Source organism: Convolutriloba macropyga, chromosome 14 (genome assembly GCF_964194025.1).
Source record: "Convolutriloba macropyga chromosome 14, txConMacr16.3, whole genome shotgun sequence".
In the NCBI taxonomy this organism is placed as follows: Eukaryota; Metazoa; Xenacoelomorpha; order Acoela; family Convolutidae; genus Convolutriloba; species Convolutriloba macropyga.
In genome coordinates, this window is record NC_134481.1 from 45,084,140 (window position 1) to 45,106,025 (window position 21,886).

The following is a 21,886-nucleotide window of genomic DNA, read 5'->3' on the forward strand; positions in this document are numbered from 1 at the left end:
ACAAAATTGTGTGATACTTTTAGTAACACTTTTTTCTCGGTAATATTGTTGAAATATATGTAATTACGCATAAAATTTAGATAGCATAAAATCAGTAGTCAACCACATTCCTAAAAACAATTAAATTCTCAAATTAGTGATCGCCTAATATAAGAAACAGAAAACCTAGAAATAAAAACAAAAAACTAATTTCGGGTTAATACCTCTGTATAGAGTGACGAAAGCTCGATTTTGAAGTTGCCCGCTTGAACAAGGGCGGAGTTCTAGAAGCGAGGCAATAAGTTTACTAACGCGTTTAAATTGAGGTCATTTGAGAATCAAAATAAAAAAGACGGCAGACACTTAAGCCACGAGGAAGTTCAAATTAAACCATTCGTTTGCTATAAATTTGTTGGGTTATGGACTTTCGCAAGCGGAATAAAAAGCGTTTTTAACTAAGTAAAAGAATTAAATTCTCAAAAAATGAGAGAATATCAAAATGATATTTTACAGTAGAATTTAGAGATTTACAGGAGAGATCTGATTATTAGATCAAGATGGTGATTTGAATTTGGGGATGAAAAAGGACTCAAAAATCAGCTGTATATAAACCCATTATAAGTGTGAAAAAGTCAAGATACAAAACTAATCTTAGCACCGTGATTTATAGTGGGGGTCACAAGGGTTACCCAATATGGTTTGCTTCTGCAAATCAGTCGCAATAGGAACCATAAATGGAATGCATTTGCACTTTTCTAAGAATTCATGCACACTTCCGGAGATATCATCATCATTTAATACATGCTGGGAAGATTTTACATCAATTAATCTAACTCTAATAATAGTTATCTAGATTCACCAATTTGAACCGAATGTTGATTCTCAGCACCATTTCTTGACGATTCATTTATATAATTTCTTTGATCAAAGTCATATTGCTTGTCTTTCTAATCTGGTAAGTCAAACTTTCTTTCTAATTCTCACTAAGTTTAAGACTATAGTTTGATCGATATTCTAACACCCCCACTCAGACTTGAGCTGATTGCGTAGAGTCTGTTCCCATCAAAACTGCTCTGAATGTTTCCACTTTCGAAACGGGTAAGGACTATGTGAAGATGTCCGCTGCCATTTTGTCTGTAGGAACGTAATGAATTGAAATAGTCCCATCCTCTGTTTTGTCCCGGATGAAGTGAAACTTTGTTTCGATGTGCTTGCTCCTTTTGTGCATGACTGGGTTTTGGCAGAGTCTGATACAACTTTGGTTGTCTTCTCCAATTGCTATTGGACGTTTCTGTTGGATGCCAAAATCCTCTAGAAGTTGTTTCAGGTAGAGTGCTTCCTGAACTGCTGCTGCCATGCCCTGATATTCTGCTTCTGATGAAGAAAGAGCAACTGTGGCCTGCTTCTTGACACCCCAGCTGAGTGCTGCGCCACGTCCGTTGAGCTTGAAGTAATAGCCCGTTGTTGATTTTCTGTCGTTCACGTCTCCAGACCAGTCTGCATCACTTTCCCCCACTAAATCATAACTAGCCTCTTTTGTGTAAGTAAGTTTTAAACCTTTTGAACCTTGAAGATATCGCAGAAGTCGTTTTCCGCACATCCAGTGTTGATTGGTAGGTGCATTCATGTGTCTGGACAGAATGTTGACTGTGAACATGATGTCTGGCCTCGTCTGTTTGGCCAGATACAGAAGTGATCCAACCAAGCTTCTGTAGATCCTCTGGTCCACTTCTTCGTCTCCGTTCTGTGCTGTCTGAAGTTTCAAATTCAAATCAGCTGGAGTTCGTGAGGGTTTGCATTGATCCATTTGAAACCGCTCAAGCATTGTTTCTATGTAGCGTTCTTGGTCGACTGTGACTTTGCCCTCTTCTCGTCTGATTCTTAGACCCAGAAGACAGTGTAGTCTCCCTCTGTCTTCCATGTGAAAGGTTGCTTCTAGTGCCTTCTTGACATCAGAGACCACTGTCATACTTCCTGATGCTACTATGATGTCGTCAACCCAGACCAAGATGAAGGTGTGATCCTCTGCTTCTGATCTTGCGAACAAGCAGTGATCGTTCCTGCTTCTGGTGAACCCCTGTCTCAGTAGGAAGTTTGCCAGCTCTTTGTACCAGTTGTTAGCAGCCTGTTTCAAACCATAAATTGATTTATTTAGTCGACATACTAACTTCTCCCCATCTGATCCGCGTTTTACAAACTCCTGTGGCTGTTCCAGATACACTTCTTCCTCGATTGGTGAGTGCAGGAAAGCAGTCTTGACATCAAATTGGTGCATCACATGGCCCTGCTTCGCTTATAGTTGAAGTAGAATCCTGAATGTCTCTGGCTTACAGGTAGGCGCAAAAGTCTCAAAGTAGTCCAGTCCTTCCACTTGCTTGAAGCCTTTCGCCACATAGCGCGCTTTGTATTTGTCCACTTGACCACTGGGTCCCAATTTCACTTTGTAAACCCATTTGCCCGGTATGACGTCCCTGTCTGTGGGTGGTCTCACTAGGTTCCAAGTCTCGTTTTCTTGGAGTGCCTTGACCTCGTCCTTCATTGCCCGGTGCCACTGGTCCCAATCGTCACCTTGCTTGGCTTCGTAGACTGTTTTGGGTTCCACATAGTCGCCCTCAGTCACAGCAAGATGGGTCCTGACTTCTCCAAAAAATTGCGGAACATTCCTTGCTCGTGTCCCTCGTCTGGGCTCTGCTCTGTCCGCGTGTTCCAGTGCATCTTCATTGAAGCCAACTGTCTCTAACTGTGAGAAGTCTTCTGTGTCACTGTCTTCTAGTGACTCTGAGTCTCTGTGACTCCCTCTTGTTGCAGTAGATCCTTCATCTAGTGCTGTTTCTCCAACATCCGAGGCCTCTTGTCTCAGTGTTGTTTCTTGAGTATTCACGCTCCCTGCGTCATGCCACTCCTCCTTTATTGCAGTAGATGTGTCCTGTCTGTCTCTGTTGTCATCATCTTGATGACCATCATCTGGGTGCCAGATTCCCAGTTCCGACCCATCATCTAGTAGGTCCGCCGTTTCTTTGTTGTCAGGGATTGAGCCTACTTCAGACTCCTTGATGATCACATCTCGAACTGCCATCACCTTGCGTGTGTTGGGTATGTACACCAGGTATCCGTTTTCTCCTTCAGTGTAACCCACAAACTTTCCTTCCAGTGCCTTGGGTTCAAGTTTGCTGACTTCTCTGTCCCTCTTCCTCATGAAGACTGTGGAACCAAAAATAGATAATTTACTAATTGAAAGCTTAGGTTTTATACCTCTCATCAGCTCTGCTGGGCATTTTTCTTCTCCTCGTCTCACAACCAAGTTTCTGATCCTTGCTGCGTGAAGAATTGCTGCTCCCCACATCATCTTGGGAAGTCCTGAGTCAATGAGCAAACATCTTGCCATCTCCAGCAGTGTCCTGTTGCACCTCTCAGCTAACCCATTCTGTTGTGGCGTTTCTGGTATGGTCTTCTCCTGTAGAATGCCTGCATCTAAGCAGTACGTCTTGAACTGCTCTGAGAGAAACTCCTTCGCATTGTCTTGCCTCAGTTTCCTGGGCGTCCCCACACTGAGAACAAATTTCTTCAGGCTGGCCAGTGCTTCACTCTTTGCCTTAAGCAAATCCACAAGCACAAACTTCGTGTACTGGTCTGCAAACACAATGCAGAACCGGAACCCTGACAGTGACTCTACTCTGAAAGGTCCCATCACGTCTGTGAACACCCTCTCCAGCTTCTCTTCTGCTTGGGTCTCTGCCACTCTTGGTACTGGAGTCTTTGTGATCTTGGCCAATGCACACACATTGCATACATCATCGAGTTCCCCCACTGTCTCTGGTGCATTCCTGACCACATCTGCTTGATTCAAATGACCCAATCGTCTGTGCCACTTCCTTGCACTGTCAAGTTTCACGCTGTTGGAACTCATCTTGAATTCTAGAACGCTGCAGGGTAAGTAAAACAAATTATTTTCTTGTGTTAGTTTTACCCGAGTTCCCTTCTGGAGTTTCATGCAGATGTTTCCTCTCTCGAAAGTGAAGCTATGTCCCCACTCCGTGCATCTTGAGACTGATAGAAGGTTTGAAGAATAGTCCGGCACACACAGAACATTTTTGAGTTCGCATTGGAATTCCCCTTTGTTTGAGGGTATGCTGATCCTCACACAGCCTCTGCCCACCACTCTGGAAGCCTCTCCGTTGGGATTTCTGACCACTGATTGAATGGGCACAAAGTCCAGAAACGCATCGATGTTCGTCACTATGTGATCTGTACAACCACTGTCCACTAGCATGCCTGCTGTCTTCCACTGGGTAAGAGCTGCCCAGCATTCCTCGTCTGGTGTAGCCAATGTTGGACCCATTGCCACTGACTCATGTTTGCCTCCATCTCTTTGTCTCTTGCATGCCCTGTCTAGGTGACCCTTCTCACCACACTTGCTGCATTGTGCTGTCTCCTTCTTCCTGCAGTCCTTGGCAAAGTGTCCAGGGATCCCACACACAAAGCAGTTTCCTTTCTTGGGTCCCTTCTTGAAGTCACGCTTCACTGCCAGTGCCACTGAACCACTTTGTCCCTTGTGTCTCTGCACCGTGCTCTCATGAAAGTTCTGCAGCCTTTTCCTCAACTCTGTGAAGTTCGTTGCCGGGTTGAAGCTTTCCTGTATTACAAAACTTTCATACCTCATTGGCAGACCATTGAGGACCAAGGCGTTGAAGAGGGTCTCTGAGACTGCTTCCCCTGCTTCTTGTAGCCTTGTGAGCAACTCCTGTCCTCTGATGAAGAAGCTGTCCAAATCCTCAGAATCCTCGAGCTGCAGTCGAGCAAGCTGTGCCACTAAAGTCACCACTGTCGGCGTCTCCACACTCTGAAATCTCTCTTGCAAAAGCTTCCAAGCCTTTGCTCCATCTCCAATGCCATCATCTCCCACACAGTCATGTCTCATCAGCATGAGGATTGTTGCATCTAGAGTCAGTGCCAGATGGCACCACACATTGTTCCGTTTCTCCTTGATGTCTGCAACTTCTTTCTCATATGCATCCTTCAGCACCTTGTGGTTCTTCTTCTCATCATTGGTTGCCCCATTGGCCAGTGGCGCAGGCTCATTGGGTTGCTCCTCTGTCCCCAGTAGTGATTTGTAGAGTCCCTTCGTCTGCATCATCGCCACAAATCTTGTGCTCCAGATTGGAAAGTCCTGTGCCTTTCCTGTGTAGGTCAGCAGCTTCACTGTCTGTTGATCCATTGAAGTTTGAGCAGGCAAAACAATTGTGAAAAGAAAAGGTACTAAGCAGAAAAGGATTATGACTGTCAACAACAAATTAGTTTTGTTTTGGAAATTAATTTTATGACTTAAAAAATTGCTGGGCCCATAACCTGTTGGGTTATGGACTTTCGCAAGCGGAATAAAAAGCGTTTTTAATTAAGTAAAAGAATTAATTTCTCAAAAATGAGAGAATAACAAAATGATATTTTACAGTAGAATTTAGAGATTTACAGGAGAGATCTGATTATTAGATCAAGATGGTGATTTGAATTTGGGGATGAAAAAGGACTCAAAAATCAGCTGTATATATACCCATTATCAGTGTGAAAAAGTCAAGATACAAAACTAATCTTAGCACCGTGATTTATAGTGGGGGTCGCAAAGGTTACCCAATATGGTTTGCTTCTGCAAATCAGTCGCAAAGGGAACCATAAATGGAATGCATTTGCACTTTTCTGAGAATTCATTCACACTTCCGGAGATATCATCATCATTTAATACATGCTGGGAAGATTTTACATCAATTAATCTAACTCTAATAATAGTTATCTAGATTCACCAATTTGAACCGAATATTGATTCTCAGCACCATTTCTTGACGATTCATTTATATAATTTCTTTGATCAAAATCAAATTGCTTGTCTTTCTAATCTGGTAAGTCAAACTTTCTTTCTAATTCTCACTAAGTTTAAGACTATAGTTTGATCGATATTCTAACATACTTGAATTCTGGCTCTAATCTGGAACCAATGCAAGGTTCTCGATCAATGGTTAAAACACTCCGGTGCACATTTTGAAATGCCGAAAGTCTGCAGTGCCAGAAGTCAAAAAGCCAGAAGTCGCTACTTAGCCAGAAGTTGACTTCCGTTGACTTTGGTCATTTTAAAATGTGCGCGTTTCGTGCTTTAAGCACGGTTAAGTGACTCTGCAGAAGTCACTTCAAAATTCTGACTTAATATCTCGAACCGCTTCTCGGTTCTCGATAAACTCCAGAAGTTCTCAGTGACTTCAAGCAGAGTCACGTGACCATTACTTATATTTGATTTTGTAGCAAGAGTAGCAGACAAGGATTCCAGGAAATCGCCACTTTAGAGTTTGATTTTTAAAACTGATAAATCGATGTGAGAATTTATATAAATGATGGTATCCCAAAAACAAGATTGGCACTGACAGTTTCTGAAGCATTGTTGCAAATGGTTCAATATCCGTTTACACCACCTTCATAAGTAATGGTTAAGTGACTCTGCTTGAATTCACTGAGAACTTCTGGCATTTATCGAGAACCACGAAGCTCTTCGAAATATTAAGTCACAATTTCGAATTGACTTCTGCAGAGTCACTTAACCATTACTTAAAACACAAAACGCGCACGTTTCAAAATGACAAAAGTCAACGAAATTCAACTTCTAGCGAAGTAGCAACTTCTGGCATTTTGACTTCTGGCACTGCAGACTTTCGGCATTTTAAAAAGTGCTCGTGGGTGTCTTCAGTACTTTTCATTACTGGGGTGGGGTATCTTTTTTTTAAAAAAGATTTGCTCGACTAAAAAGGGGTGATGGAAACAAAAACTGATATTCGTGACTGTTTATTGTGCACATATGCTCTGAGCTAGATGAAATGATTTAAACTCTACTTGAAATCATTTTAGGTACCCGGACTTGACTTCACGGACGCCAGCATACAACAGTCAAAGTCATCAAGGGTTCAAACACTCGAAGGGGAAGAAGAAAGTGGGAGTGGGGGTACTGGGGGGACTGCTGGTGTGAGCAGTGGTGATCAAAGTGCTCTAAGTGTGGCGACTACTTCTGTCATTACAACTCAGCCTTCTAGTTCCAGTGTCACGAGCGAAAGGAGTCACTCCAGTAAGTAGTACCCAGGTCGGGGTGTCATTTTAATGATCAGACCCAACCACTCAAACAGAGAAGAATTAATTGTGAAGTTCTGTGACCAGAAATTTTCCACAAATGTACATATTTTTTTTATTTTGAGGTTTTCTGAAAGGAGTCTGTCATTTTTTTTCGTCAATTATTTTCGAAGAAATCCAAAAATAGAATGTAGAAAACTCACCTTTTATAACTTTTTTACAACTTCAAGTTTGAAGTCATAGAAAAAAAAGTTGTATATCTATAACTTTTTCAAAAGATCAATCAGCCATAATCAGACTATAGTCGTCAATCATCTACTTCAGGCACCCAATAAGATTTTCAAACTATCTCATCGAACTCTAAAAATTTTGAGTATTCAGTATTTCAAGTAAAATTTAGAGTACTGAATACTGAATTTCAAGTAAAATTTTGCCTAGCATGATACAAAACTTTTAATCAATTCCCGTTTTTCTAATTTAGAATAATTTAGAATAAAAATAATTAGAATAAAAACATGAAATTGACTGACAAAAGTTTCTTGAAAACATCAAATATTTGCTCAAGTTTTTTTGACGGCTTTATCAAAGCAGTAGTAGAAAATTTTCATAAAATTATATATATATATATATATATATATATATATATATATATATATATATATATTCCAGCCAAACGCTCTTATTTTCTGAATTAAAAATAATTGAAGGAACGATTTTATGGCAATGCTTGTGTATTTTTAAAATCTGATGTGCCAAACATATCGCACTTCCGAGTCAGTCATCGTTAAATAATGAAGAATCTGAAAGTTTTTCTTTAAGTTTTAATGTAATTTGACATTGTAAAAAATTCAATAATTAGCTCTAGATGTATCAAAAATAGCTTGTCTTTTTTATCAAGACAGTTGACCTTTGAGTCATACTTATGATTGAAATGTTCAAAACATGCAATACTTTTTACTGTGGACACTCTCTAGTTTGAAAAATTGGAAGTTTTGTACGGGCCGGGATCATAGTAACTGTAAATCTGCGCTGAATCGTAGTATTTCTCAGTCTGTATTTTTTACTATGAACATATTCTGATCATATCACTTTTTACCATGGAAAGTGTGAATTCAGACAAAAATTTTGAAGACTGTACTGAGGAAAAAAAGCATTGAACTTTAAAACTTAGCAAAGGCTGGCCAGAATTGATTTTCAGTCTGTTCACTCTATGATCAGCGCCCATATCAGAGTATTATAGACCTTTTCAGCACAAAAAAAGGTAATAAGCTAATAAGATAATAAGTAGCCGACTTATAAAGGAGTGGAGGGGGGGGGGCAGACAGTCACAGTAACGATCTGAGGGACTTGTTTTGGGTAATTAAAATAATCTGTTCAGATTGGTACCCTGAGCTTGTGAGCCAGATGGACGAGGTGATGAGAGCGAAGCACAAGAGGTATCTGGACAACATCTACTTTGGAGCAGAGGAGATTGTCCAGACTGAAAAGAATTACAACATCAAAATACGCAAACTGGGCACAGGTCTCAAGGCCGCACTCGAACACAACCCCCAAATTGCCCATTTCTTTGAGAAAAGGTCAGACAGCGATTTAATTTCAGAGCTTAATTTGCAAAGATGATATATGTCTTGTTTTCTTGTTTATCTCGATCTTTTTTCCCTTTGTGCCGCCTCTGAACTTAGTGGGAGCTTGTTATTAGTAACCCCCAAGTGGCTGTTGGGGAGGGGGGGGGGGGGGGCTAACGGAAGAGAATTGTTTGTCTTTCATCTCGCATCGGTCCCCTTGAGTTAAGTGTACGGTATATAGATTGTTATTACGAATTCTGCTTAACAGGAATTAAAACACTCACAGAGAATTTTGAAATACCAAAAGTCTCAAGGGCCAGAAGTTAAAATTACAGAAGTTCCTGTCTGTAAAGCCAGAACTTGGCGTGCATGAACTTTGAAACTTGCAAGCCTGTTTTAAGTAATGGTTAGGCGACTCTGCTTGAAGTCACTGAGAACTTTTGGCGTTTATCGAGAACCGCGAAGCGGTTCGAGATATTAAGTCAGAATTTCGAAGTAACTTCTGCAGAGTCAATTAACCATGCTTAAAACACGAAACGCGCACGTTTTAAAATGACGAAAGTCAAAGGAAGTCAACTTCTGGCTAAGTAGCAACTTGTGGCATTTTAACTTCTGGCACTGAAGACTTTCGGCATTTTAAATGTGCACGTGAGTGTTTTAAGGAAGGATACATGACTCTGCAGAAGTCACTTCAAAAATTTGGCTTATCATCTGGAACCGATACAAGGATCTAGATGAACGCCAGGAAGTTCTTACCGACTCCAAGCGAGTTACGTAACCTATATGTCAAAGATTATTTGACATATAGGTTACGTTTCCAAGCTGCCCCTGCCGTTTCCAAGCTAGCAATAATAAAAGAGAAGGGTAAAACACTGTCTATACTGAAAAATATCAGACGTCAGTTTTTACGAAGAGTTTAATGATTGTCGGCAATTTTCATGCCATTAGATGGAAATCATTATACTTCAGACTCTAATGCAGAATTTTTCAGATTGTCATCTAGAGTTTGATCCACTCTTTTAATGAGAATAATACAAGAGTCTGAATAAAAGACTGAATCAGAGTTTTTAGAAAAAATCAATTCCTCATCAGAGTATGTCAGAGCCAAATATGACATAACAGATTTCTTTTCGAATAGCTTAACTACTCTTTCGTTAATCACTAAACACTTCTGACTTCAACCTAGAATGCCTTAGTTGTCCGAGATGTGCGGCCAGTATTCCAAGGCGACTTCTACAGAATCGTGTAACTTTTCTTAGAACACGCTGTGTGAACACACTTTTCTTGTGAGATCTGTTTATTAATTTTGTCCCAGGGTGGAGAGAATCCTCGTAAAAAAGGGCAGATAAGAAAAACCAGATTTACATCTGTTTATAGAATTTGAGATTTTTAATCTGAATAGTATCAAGACATGTCAATCATGAAATCTGGACAACGTCTTGATAGGATTTTTATGATTTGTAACAACTGTCAAGATGTTGCATTTTCAAAACTTTAAAAAATGTAAATTTGTTACCTGGTGAATTACCTGCATGCCAATTCCTGTTCTTAACGCCAAGTCAATATCAGTACTGGGCATGTCTAATGACAAGTCTAGGTATCAGTACTAATTCCGAGCAATAACCATAACATATTTCAGATTTGTCAATTTTGTGCAGTTCTTGGCCAAAACTGGCAATTCTTAATCCAGGTCTTGGCCAAGACTTGGCAAGTCTTACTTCAAGTCTTAGCAAAAAAACTTGGAAAGTTTTAATCCAAATCCAGGACAAGATTTGGCAAGTCTAAATCCAAGTTTTAGCCAAGACTTGTCAAGTCCAAGTTCAAATCTTGGCAGAGACTTGGAAAAGTCTAAATCCATGTCTTAGGAATCAGAAAAAATTCTTAAAAAAGCAAAAAATGCCTTAAAAACATATTCCGTATTGGACATATATTGGAACGTCTACTCTTCGAATAAATTGGCTCTTCGAATAATTGGTCTTCGGGGTAGTAGGGGCACCCTAACGGTGGTACGGTGGTAACACGTTTTACCATCTCGTTTATCTGCTGTTATTTCAAAATCTGAAAATTGAGCAAATTAGTCAAAATAGGGCAAAAACTGTCCAAAAAGCTGAAAAACGTTTGAAAATGTCACATAAACACCTGAAATACCCTCAAAAAGGCCCAATATGAACCAAATAGACCCCGGGGCGCTAAATTAGTGTTTGGTATTCAACAAGCAGAATTTTACAGCACCCCAGGAAAAACGTTTGGAAAGTTTTGACTTGGGAATCAACATGTAGAGACAACTTTCGCAAAAGTATTGGGCTAGAGCTGCCAGAACAGCAAGATTTGTTTTTAGGCTCGCCCAATGCTGATTTATCAAAAAACCGATTAAGACTTGGAATTCGGTACGGTTTTATGTTTTGAATGGCATATTATGATTTGAAAACTGCAACAATTGTGACAATTCATATTTTGCTGTTAATTGTCAATCATAGGGGGACAAAAATTGTCCGGTGGCACATTTCTGCTCTCAGGATCCGGGTCAAGATTTTTAGCTAAATTTTTGTGAGAAATGTGGTTACTGCGGTAATTTTTTTGAAATGCGGTTATTACGGTGAATGCGGTGAAAAAATATTTCAACGCCTTTCACCGCATTTCTTACAAAAACATACCGCGAAATTCACCGCACTTCTACAAAAATTCACCGCATCAACTTTTGTGGCATACTAATGTAAGAAATATGTAAAAATATATATAAATATAAAAAATAATTCACTTCATTTCTTACAAATATTTACCGCGATTTTTACCGCGTTTCTTAGAGAAATTCACCATATATGATTTTCAACGTTTTTTGCATCTGATATAATTTCACAAGAAATATTATAGAAGTAAGTGCTAGTTGGCGCAGTGGAATAAGAATTTGAAGACATGCAGCAAGTCAGAGGTTTTACCCTGTGTATGGAAGTTCTTTTTTGTAAGAATACCGACAATGCGGTTAAAATTTTTAATTCAGCGCAATTCACTGCATTAACCGCAAAGAAATGTAAGAAATACGAGGTGAAAATTAGTTTTTTTTCACCGCATTTCTTACGAAAATTCACCGCCGAACCTCGACTCGGGGAATCCTCTTACGATGATTTCAAGAGGTTTAAATTTTCGGTTAATTGTGTTGGGTTTGAATTCAGTAACACTCTTTTTGTTTGTTTTAGCGTGAACCCTGAGCTCCACACTATCATGATATCCTTCTGTCAGATGGAAAAAATAAGGCGAGTCCCAGCGGTAGAAAAGTTTAACTAAGTATTACTCATGCTGCTCACAGCCTTAAAAGCTCACACGTTTAACAGAAAAGATTTAGGCATTAATAAATTTATAAATTTAACAGATGAAGTGGATTATAAGTTCAAAGAACCAGGAAAAATGTGATCAAAAAATTTTAATTTGCGTGATTTTGCTGTGCTGTTGACATCATAACTTGTCTTATCTTTTTGGCATTCTTAATCAGTTTTATTATCAGCATACTTAAAGAGAGAAAAGTTTGCACAGTAGAGCTTTCTTAGGCAGAATGTGAGTACTTACATTTGGGCATATTACAAAATTATTGTAATTATGAACTTCATATGAATAAGAAATAATACTTTTTCTTATAAAATTTTAATTAGGATAATTGTTTAAAATGTTATTAACTAACAAACATATCAAAACTCTATTAAATGCAAAAACATTCATGGAATTTTGTTCGCACTTGTTAGTGAAAACTTTTGAAAATTTTTTCACAACGGTTCTCAAATTTTGCTCTTTAGTGAAGTCCTGACACAAGAGTTCAAATGGAACCCAGACGCGGGTCAGATCAAGATAGCCCAGGCTCTGAAGAAAGTTGCAAAGTTCCTTACAGTTTACAACACTTACGTCACAGAGCACGACAAACTCTCTCAAGCAATACTGCACGCCATTGAGAAACATGCAAATTTGAGAGAGTTCTTCGAAATGCATATTGGAGGAAGTCTTTTTTATGAATTGAAGGTAAAATTATCGACTTAATTTATTACCCAGGTTCAAGTGAGCGTTTCAAGTCGGTTTGGTTGGAGCTGATTTTGGTTTGGACTGTCTGGTACCACCTGGGCGCCGACCCGAATAAGTCTGATTGGATCGGGCCTGGGTTTATCACCTCGGCCTAGGAGTGAACAAAAGTAGTGGTCAACTTAAAGGCGCCTTTAAAAATTTGTTACTACAATTCTAGTTCCATCACTTTTCTGATGACTCGATTAAAAACTTTGAAGAAAAATTTAATGTATTTTCACACATATGTAAAGGTGACGCACATTTTAAGAACATAAAAGTATGGACTTAATTTTTAATTACAGAGTAATTTCTCAGTATTGCAATCCTAGGTTTGGTTACCTCACAGCTAACAGTGGAATAGGTATTTGCACTCTCTTTCTTCATGTTCAGGGGTAGTGGATCTTGCCCTATTTGAGATATCTTCGGTTTTTAAACATAAGAAATTGTCGGTATCGTCGTTATATTCTAGCCAAAAACAACGAAAACCTTTATGATTTTTCGTCGGTAACGTCGTTTTTGTTTGGTACTAAACTTAAGAAAGATTTGATATGATCGTTTTTAGACATAAGACAGATTCTATATTGTCGTTTTTAAAAGTAAGACAGATTGGTTATCGTCATTTCATCAACACATGGGAGATTCACTATCTTCGTTTTTTAAAAGTAAGAAAGCATCGGTATCATGGTTTGATCATAAGTTTTTCGAGCGCACAATAATATTGTAAGAGGGGTTTTTGGGCGCACAATAATTTGATCAGAGGGGCATTTGAGCGCAAGATTTTACATTGATGACGAGACACATTGTCGGAAAATGATCTCAAATAGATTCAAAAAACCAACCTTTGAGATTTTCTTTTTTTGGGTTTTGTTTCTCCTAGGTGTTTCTCTCCTCCTTTCCATCTGGCTGGGATCCGCAAAAGCAGAGTTACAAACAAAGAACTATTGAAAAATTTAGTCCAATCAAACGGCAAAAATCGCACCCTAAAACTTTCTGTGCATAACGGGTAAAAAATCGGGGTCAACTGAAGTTCAAAAAATCCTGTCTTCTGTGAACGGCCAGATTTATGCTTGGTCATAATCGCACAGTTTCGAATCTTTGCACCTAGGAAAAATAGTTGCAAAATTTTGCATGGTTCAGCAGATTAAAAACACGAACACGCTTTTTAGAATTTCTTCGCAATAAATCGCACAAGTTTGAATCCACAGGGTTTGGCAGGACTACCTATAGTCTGCAAAAGCATACCGGGGCTCCATCCAGAGTCTGCAGGGCCAGGTCAGTGAGCTACGTACGATCTGGAAAGTTTTATCGGAGTCCCGCCCAGAGTTTGGATAGTCTGCTCATAGCTTGGTCTACATTCTGCATAGTTTCGTGGTGCGATTTGGATGATCTGAATAGTCTTTCCAGAGTCTGTACGGTCTGATCAGAAACCCTTCCAGTGTCTGGAAGGACTGCTCAGAACCAGGGGTTCCAACAAATTTTAAAGCCTGGTTGGAACCACTGGAGAAAAGAAGAGATATGCATTTCGATATTGCTGTTGAGCTGACAACTTTTCATTGTTTGAAACTAATGTTATTTCCTGAAGAACTCAAAAAATCATCTACAGCAAATGACATTTTTTTCTGAGCACAACATATTATGCCAAATATTGCTGCTACTTCAACTACCTAAATATGTCAGTCGGAGTATCCCTATAACAATCGATCCAAGAGGTTCTGGTACCAACAGTACCCCAGATAAGTTGTTCTGGCGCCTCCCGTGCGTGACTCAAGTGGGTCAATCAGAGCCTATTTGGTTTGGATGGACTGGTTGCAACAATCAATGTCGTTTATAAATCCGGCAGTTAAATAAACCGGTCTAATTTATAAATTTTGTTTCAGTCCATTATGATGGAGCCGGTACAGCGAATCCTCAGATACAAATTACTACTTGAAGTCTACAAAAGTAAGAAACAATTTGCTATCATACTAAAAATGATGATTGATTAACATGAAATCTAATGCCATTAATAATGAAAAAATTTTGCTTTTTTTCTGAAACTTATTGAAGCGCAGAAGTTAATTGTGTTTGTTGTTTTTCAACAGTTGATGTCATTCAACTAATTTATTGTAACATAATTACTTTTTATGGTCATTTGTTGAACACTTCAAGTCTTTTGTATGAATATTATTGATTTTTTCTGCTTCTATGGAGATTAAAAATCCCGGGTCGAGGTTTTGCCAAAAAATACTTAGCGATAAAAACAAGATTTGCAGTGAATAGCAGTGAAAAAATTATTTCACCATAAATGTTCCGCATCTTTTAGAGGCGAATGCAGTAAAATCGGTGAATTTTTGTAAGATTTGTGGTTTTTAGAGGTGAATTTTTTATTTTCATCGCATTCTGCGCTTGTAGGAATTCTTACAACCATTTACCGAATTCACAGCAATTCTTGCAATTTAAAGGCATTTTTCAGCGTTGGCTTTTCGACCTGCAGTAAAATCATATTTTTCTGTTGCTAAAATTAAAAATTGAACCCGGGTTTAGAGCACCAGGACAAGTATTACAGTGTGACCAAAGTGCAGTATTGTGATTACGAGGACACTTTAAAAGCTCTGGAAGAGACGAAACACGTTGCAGATATGGCAGATATGGCCTTCTGGGTTCAAATGAGGGAGAGGGAAATGGACGAACTGCTCACCAAAATATCCGGAATTGACCTAAAGGTAAATAGAAACCCAGTACCGCTCCTTATGGAGGAAGCAATGTAATAGTAATGACCAGAGTTCTTTGGCGGTATAACTAAGACTTTTGCAGTAATTTTTTAACCCTTTTTTTTAATTAATAAACTTCATAATATCGTGACAAATATTGTTCGATTGAGCTATTCAAGTAATTTTGATCAACTCGTTATTTCGTGCCATGAAAAAGAGTAGAAATAACCAAAAATAATCTTTCATCGTATATGGTAGAACCTTGAGCAGCATCTCTATCTGCATAAGCTGTGACTAGCTGATGGGAATTTAATTAATTGATAGCTATTGCAGGATCTATTCTGTTTCGCCCCCCCCCCAGCATACTGAGCATAAATCTTTTATGACCCCAGGCGCACTTGCTTTTTTCTTACACAGTAACGTGCTATATAACAAAATGTAATTTGTAACTGGGAGGCATAAAAAACACTGGGGGGGGGGGGGGGGGGCGAAAAAGAATAGATCCCTATTGCAGATAAAAAACTTCCTAAGTGTCACCTTAAGGGCACATGCTAACCAACTGGAATTCGCCCCTTTTCTTTCACAATGAGTGGAAAGATTTTCAGTTTTTAAAACTGTTTAAACTTGTCTTTAGTTAAATTAATTAATTGCTCTCAAACGAAGTTTAAAGCTATTGTATTAGTCCTGCCGGATTTTTCGCTTGACCGATTTTTCGTCAGACGCTTTTGACTATTTTCCTCAAAAACGGGATAAACAGGTAGAACCCAGCAGACATTAAGTGCTCTTAGAGCCTTTCAGCTTTGTCTCAGCTCAAACTGTTTTGGAGACATATACTTATGGTGTGCTTGGCGGTTGTTAGAGGTCGAAGACCCCTCCACTGTTAACCCCTCCCCCACTATTGCCCCAGCGCGCTGTTATGCCCCCAACCCACTGTTGACCCATCAGCCCTCGATGCATCCCCCCGTTTCTAGCTACTGACGAACAACCAATCGCAAATTTATACTGTTTTGCACAACTTTTTCAAGCTTTTTGAAAATTTCCGATTAAGTTTTTTTTTTAATTTTTTTCAGCCTTGGGTGTCAAAGAATCTTCTCTGGGTTTTAATAAAAGGTTTCTGCATAATTTATAGTGGTAATGGAATGGTTTCAACATTTTAACATCACGAAATTTAGCATTTTTTTTTGAAAAAACGTGCAATTTTGTTCAAATTTTCGCCATTTATTTTTATTTATTCAGGTCGTTTCAGACACAGAGGCCTAAAAATCTCCTACTATGTTTGATAAAAAGTAACTGACAAATTTTGATTGGCCATGGAATAGTTTTTCACATTTTTAATATTACAAGTTTCAGCAAATTTCCGATAAAACTTTAGTTTTTCAAGTTTTTCGAAACTTTTTGTCGTTTGTTTAGCTTTTTCAAAACTCAAGAGCCACGGAACCATCTCTAGGCTTTAGAAACAGGTTATTGTAAAATTTTAGTTGTAATGAATTATTTTGCAAGATTTTAACATCACGAATTTTAGCATTTTTTGACAATTTCTGCACATTTTTTAAAAAATTTATTGACTTTTAAAAACATTATTCATATTTTCCAAGGACCAGAAAATTTTCTTTAGGGTTTTATAATAAGCTACTCGAAAATTTTTCTTTGATCATGGATTAATTTTCATTTTTATACCACAACTTTTAGCAATTTTTTTTAAGCTTGCAATTTTTTTTAAGTTTATCTCGTTTTTTAGGTTTCTCTAGCCTCTAGGGCCATGGAACTTCTTCTAGGATTTGATAATATGTCATTGTTTAGTTTATAGTTGTAATGGAAAGTTTTTCAAGAATTTAATATCACGAGTTAAATAATTTTTTTTTAATTTTTGCATTTTTTTCATGTTTTTGATTTTTTCCGGCACCAGGGGCTCAGGGACTTCCTCCCATGTTTAATAATAAGCTGCTGCATAGTTTTTGGTGTTATTGGAATGGTGATCATTGTTTTTTATTACTTCAGTTTAAGTAATTTTGGGATGAAAATTAAAGTTTTTTTCACATTTTCGGAAAGTTTTTATCATGTTTCAAATGAGTAGATCTTTATGAGCCAGTGAAACTGTTTCAGGCTTGAAACAGAGGATACTTGATACTTTCTTGGGTCAGTGAAATTTTTCTCAAGATAATAATATCTTGAATTTAACCAAGGTTTTTTTTAAAATTTGCGATTATTTCTAAAATTTTTCATTGTTTTTTGTACTTTTCTAAGTTTAACGGCCATTACTGGCCCACGGAACTTTTTAGGTCTTGGATGGAGGTGGTTTACTTGACAGAAATTGTGAGAAAAAATGAGTTTGAATTTTTTATACTGTGAAGTTGAAAGTTTTGTTTTCAATTTTGCCCTTTTCCTTTTTTTCTATTTGATTTTTTTTACCAACAAGGCTAGAAATATTGAAATTGCAGAGTCGAATCACATCATGGAAAACATTCCTCTATCTCTTTTTCTCTCTGTCGGTTAGGTTTTTTCCTTCTTTTTCTCGTTCACGTTTTATCTCTTTCTCTCTCTCTCTCACTCTATCTTTTTTTCTCTCTCTCTCTCTCTCTCTCTTTTTTTTTTTGTTGATGCCGCACTTCAGCTGCTGTTAAGTGGCGTAAAGTCGTCATCTCTGATCCTCATTAACCAAAATTTATAGTAGAAATGTTTGATTATAAATGACTTAACAGACACTTTTAAAGCTTTTAAAGAAAACTTTTTTAGTTGCTCTCAAAAGCAATTTGTAGCAAATATATTAATCCTGTTTGTCTCTTTTATGCAATTTTTCGCTCGGCCGATTTCTTGTCTGACCTATTTGACTTTCGTCTTCAGAAACTGGATAAAGAGGTAGTGTCCAATTTGCCTAAAGTTCTCTCAGAGCCGTTCAGCCTACTAGACCTCAAGTATGTGATTAACAGAAACTGTTTTGGAGACTTATATTTATGGTGTGAAGGGCGGTTCTTAGAAAATGATCCCACATCCCCAGCCACTTCACCACCCCCACATCAATCCGCCAATCTACTTTTGAACCCGCGGTGCACCCCCGCTGCGGTCACGTTACGCCCCTTCATTTAATCTAAAGCTAGCCTCACTAAACCTTAGCTAGCTACTGACGAAGCCAACCGCTCGCCGGTCGTTTGAGAGCAATTCGCCCGACGATAGTCCGTTATTTCATTCCCTGATCCTTAGTTTTTACTCGTCAGTTTTTCTTTTATTTTTAATTCTTAGTCCATAAATCCATTTTGTTAAAGTTGCTCACCGCTAAGCTACCAGAACAAACGCTAAGTTTTTTTCAGCCTGTAATTTTTTGTTCAGCCTGCAATAATTCAGACTGCCTTCTATCTTCTCTCTCCTCCTATTACGTTACTTTTACAACGCAGAAGTTAGTTGCACTATATGCGAGAAATGACTACAAAATATATGTATATTGTACATTTTTCCGGGTTTAGTGTCACGTTTTTCTTCTACGCAAAAAATAGTGACATCAATCGAAACACAGTCACAAAACATCACTCACGTCGATCAGGGCTGAAAATTTGAAAATTTTAAAAACTGCCAATGGCCACGTGACGTTTGTTCACAAAAGATGAGAGGTCTTTTTCAGTAGACCCCCCTCTCTCCCCCCCCCCCCCCCCCCCCCCCGTATACTGGTTATATAACGTATAGCCGCATCGGCAATCGTGGTAAAAATGTCATAATGGGGGAGAGGCATAATTTCATTGGGGGGGGGGGGAGGCTTTAATAGGAAAGACCCAAAGTTTCAATCTCCCCATAATTTTTTTATTGCAGATTTCTTCCTTGATTGGTTTTTTATTTTAATTTTTTAAAACCGGTTTTTGATCGAGCCATAAGCCAGAGTCTGGAAATTAAACTTGAACTGTTATGAGATGTACAGGTCATTCATAAAATATTCATTATTATCAATTTCCCCCCAGTGCAACTAAATTAATCGAGACTACAACCTGTCTGCAAAATTCAACGCTTGATCTGTCTCAAAAGGAACTACCATTAAATTTTAATCAAATCAAGGTCATTTGCACAACTTAACAAGAATCTCAAACAAAAGAGGCGAATTAGACAAAGGATGATCACCAATTGAGCAATTATTCCTACCCAAACAAGGAGTCTATTATTTTTTCCCCTATACCATCTAGATATGTACAGCAACAGTCCCAGATCCCAGATGTTAAGGCATAAAAAGATGCTAATGCATGCTCAGCTCAAAATTGATTTTTAACCCCCCCCCCAACACACACAGCCCCTCCACCCTCCATCGGTAGACGATCTGATCTATTTTTGCTATGTTCGTTTGTTAACAACAACAACAATAAACCAGTAGAACAAATGTTAGAAAATTTTTTTGTTAAAAAACAATAATTTAGTGCCTTTTTGTACCCTATGCAGGTAAATTTGTTATCCCGTACTTAAAACCAAGTCAATATCAGTACTGGGCAAATCTAATTCCAAGTCTAGGTATTAGTACTGATTCAGAGCTATGATCATAACACATTTAAGACTTGTCAAGTCTTAATCTAAGTTTTAATGCCCAAAAAAAGGTCCAAAATAGCCGAAAAAAAGGTCAAAACTGATCGAAAATCCGTCAAAAATGGCCGAAAAAAAGGTCAGAAATAGCCGAAAAAAAGGTCAAAACTGATCGAAAATCCGTCAAAAATGGCCGAAAAAAAGGTCAGAAATAGCCGAAAAAAAGGCTAAAACTGAGGTTACGCGGTGGAGTTGCCGCCGTAAAATAGTATTTTGTTTTCATTCCCATTTCGTTTATCTAGCCAGGGTCGATGAGGATTCTGAAATTGATGTACATTATTTTCAGCACAAAATCTGTGCTTAAGTTTTCCCTGAGAACCACCAAAACTGTTTTAAGAATGTGCTTAAAAACATTGGTGTAGATTATAAAAAACTGCACGTTATTAAATTGTCTTCTCATCTTAGATGCCACAGCCAGCTTGATCAGGTTATTATGTGCGCTGGGGCGTAAAAGCTATGTGCCCACTAAGTTGGGAGGGGGAATAGAAATGATCCATGATTTTTTAATCCATGGAATTAACGTGTTGAAAAAGTTCAAAACTTTGTCGAGGTCTTTTTATAATCAATACCATCATCATTTTTTTGGGTGCAAATAGCTTCAACGTGAAATTTTAAGCGATAATTATTGTGCAATTGTGGTGTAAAAATATAAGGGAATGTTTTGCGTCCATCTTTTGTCTACTCCATATTTTAATGGGTAAACTTTTTAAGAACTCCATGTTATGTGGATTGAGCTCTCAAACTGTATTAAAATGGTCACATTCCATCTGGGAGTGCTATAATGTGTTTAGACTACCAAGTTTGATGTTCACTTGATACTAAAGTTTGACTTTCTACTTTAGTTCAAAGAGTGACTTTCAACAAACATATTTTAAAAAATCTAATTTTTCCCAAGAGGTTAAAGAAAAATTTTATTGCTTGGAACGAACCTGTTGAAAAAGTGAGTTGAGATTTTTCAGATCTTAGCAAAAGCAAAAATAATTGCATATAGATACAATTGTTGAATAAACTTGCGTTGCCTTTTACATTAATTGGACTAAAATGGTTCATCATTTTGTTTGAAAGAATAGACAAGATTTGCGTTGTCTTTAAAAAAAAATCCAATTTAATTCAACATCTTGTTTGTTGTATTTTCTCCGATTGTTTGCTTCACCGGCTTTTTCAAACAAATGTCGAAATCTCAGATCCATTGTATTCTTAAAATATATCATGAAATTCTGTTTGAGACGGGCGTAGAAAAAATTAAAGTAACAATCAAGAGCAGAGTATACAATTGCAGTTGCCACTGTTTTCCACAAAAAGTAGGATGTCATCAACTACCTTTTAAACTCTGCTGGATTGTGGCCAGTTACTAATCATCAATTCATTTTATCTTGGTACCAGTCTCTTGGTCTTGATTATTTTTTGCTTTTTGTTTTATTTAGTAACAATTTTGGCTCTGGCAGCTCAGATGTCAAGTTCAGTACATAAGGAAAATAATTTCAAAAATCAGAAAATCTGGTTGTTAATTTAATACTTTAAATTACATTTACAAATTTTAGGCTATATCAGCTTGTGTACTGCGAAAATTACTGACAACAATTTTCTACTTGAAGATGTACGGAAATTATGTAAGAACAACACTACGTTTCAGCGTTGATCTTGCTTAATTTTGAAACTTTCTTCGGATTCAACGCAAAAATGTAAGAGAATTGCAATGAATTTTCTAACTTTTAAACGTTTGTTACAATTATTATCTTATTTATTACAATTCAAAGAATTTGAATTGTATTGGGCAGCTGTCTTTTTTTAAGATCTGTTCACACATTTTCATGATTTTTGAAGTCCAATTGGAAAAGTGATTTTGATCGCCAAAACAGGAAATGGAGCGAAAAGACGAGTGGCTTTGCGGCGTGATGTTTTTTTCAAGTTGAGTGAGAAAACGGTGTTTGAACAAAAATTTGCTTTTCACTTAGA

The 21,886-nt window shown here is 37.8% G+C and overlaps 1 protein-coding gene across 1 annotated transcript in view; it reads left to right on the top strand.

Moving 5' to 3' along the window:
- The window catches only part of LOC142352950 (FYVE, RhoGEF and PH domain-containing protein 6-like), a 62,265-nt gene that overhangs the window by 3,980 nt on the left and 36,399 nt on the right, over positions 1 to 21,886 (top strand). Inside the window, exons 3-8 of the mRNA XM_075405108.1 lie at positions 6,865 to 7,078; positions 8,459 to 8,657; positions 11,840 to 11,896; positions 12,431 to 12,650; positions 14,567 to 14,630; positions 15,213 to 15,391. Coding sequence (XP_075261223.1) covers positions 6,865 to 7,078; positions 8,459 to 8,657; positions 11,840 to 11,896; positions 12,431 to 12,650; positions 14,567 to 14,630; positions 15,213 to 15,391 — 933 coding nt within the window. The remainder of the gene's footprint in view (positions 1 to 6,864; positions 7,079 to 8,458; positions 8,658 to 11,839; positions 11,897 to 12,430; positions 12,651 to 14,566; positions 14,631 to 15,212; positions 15,392 to 21,886) is intronic.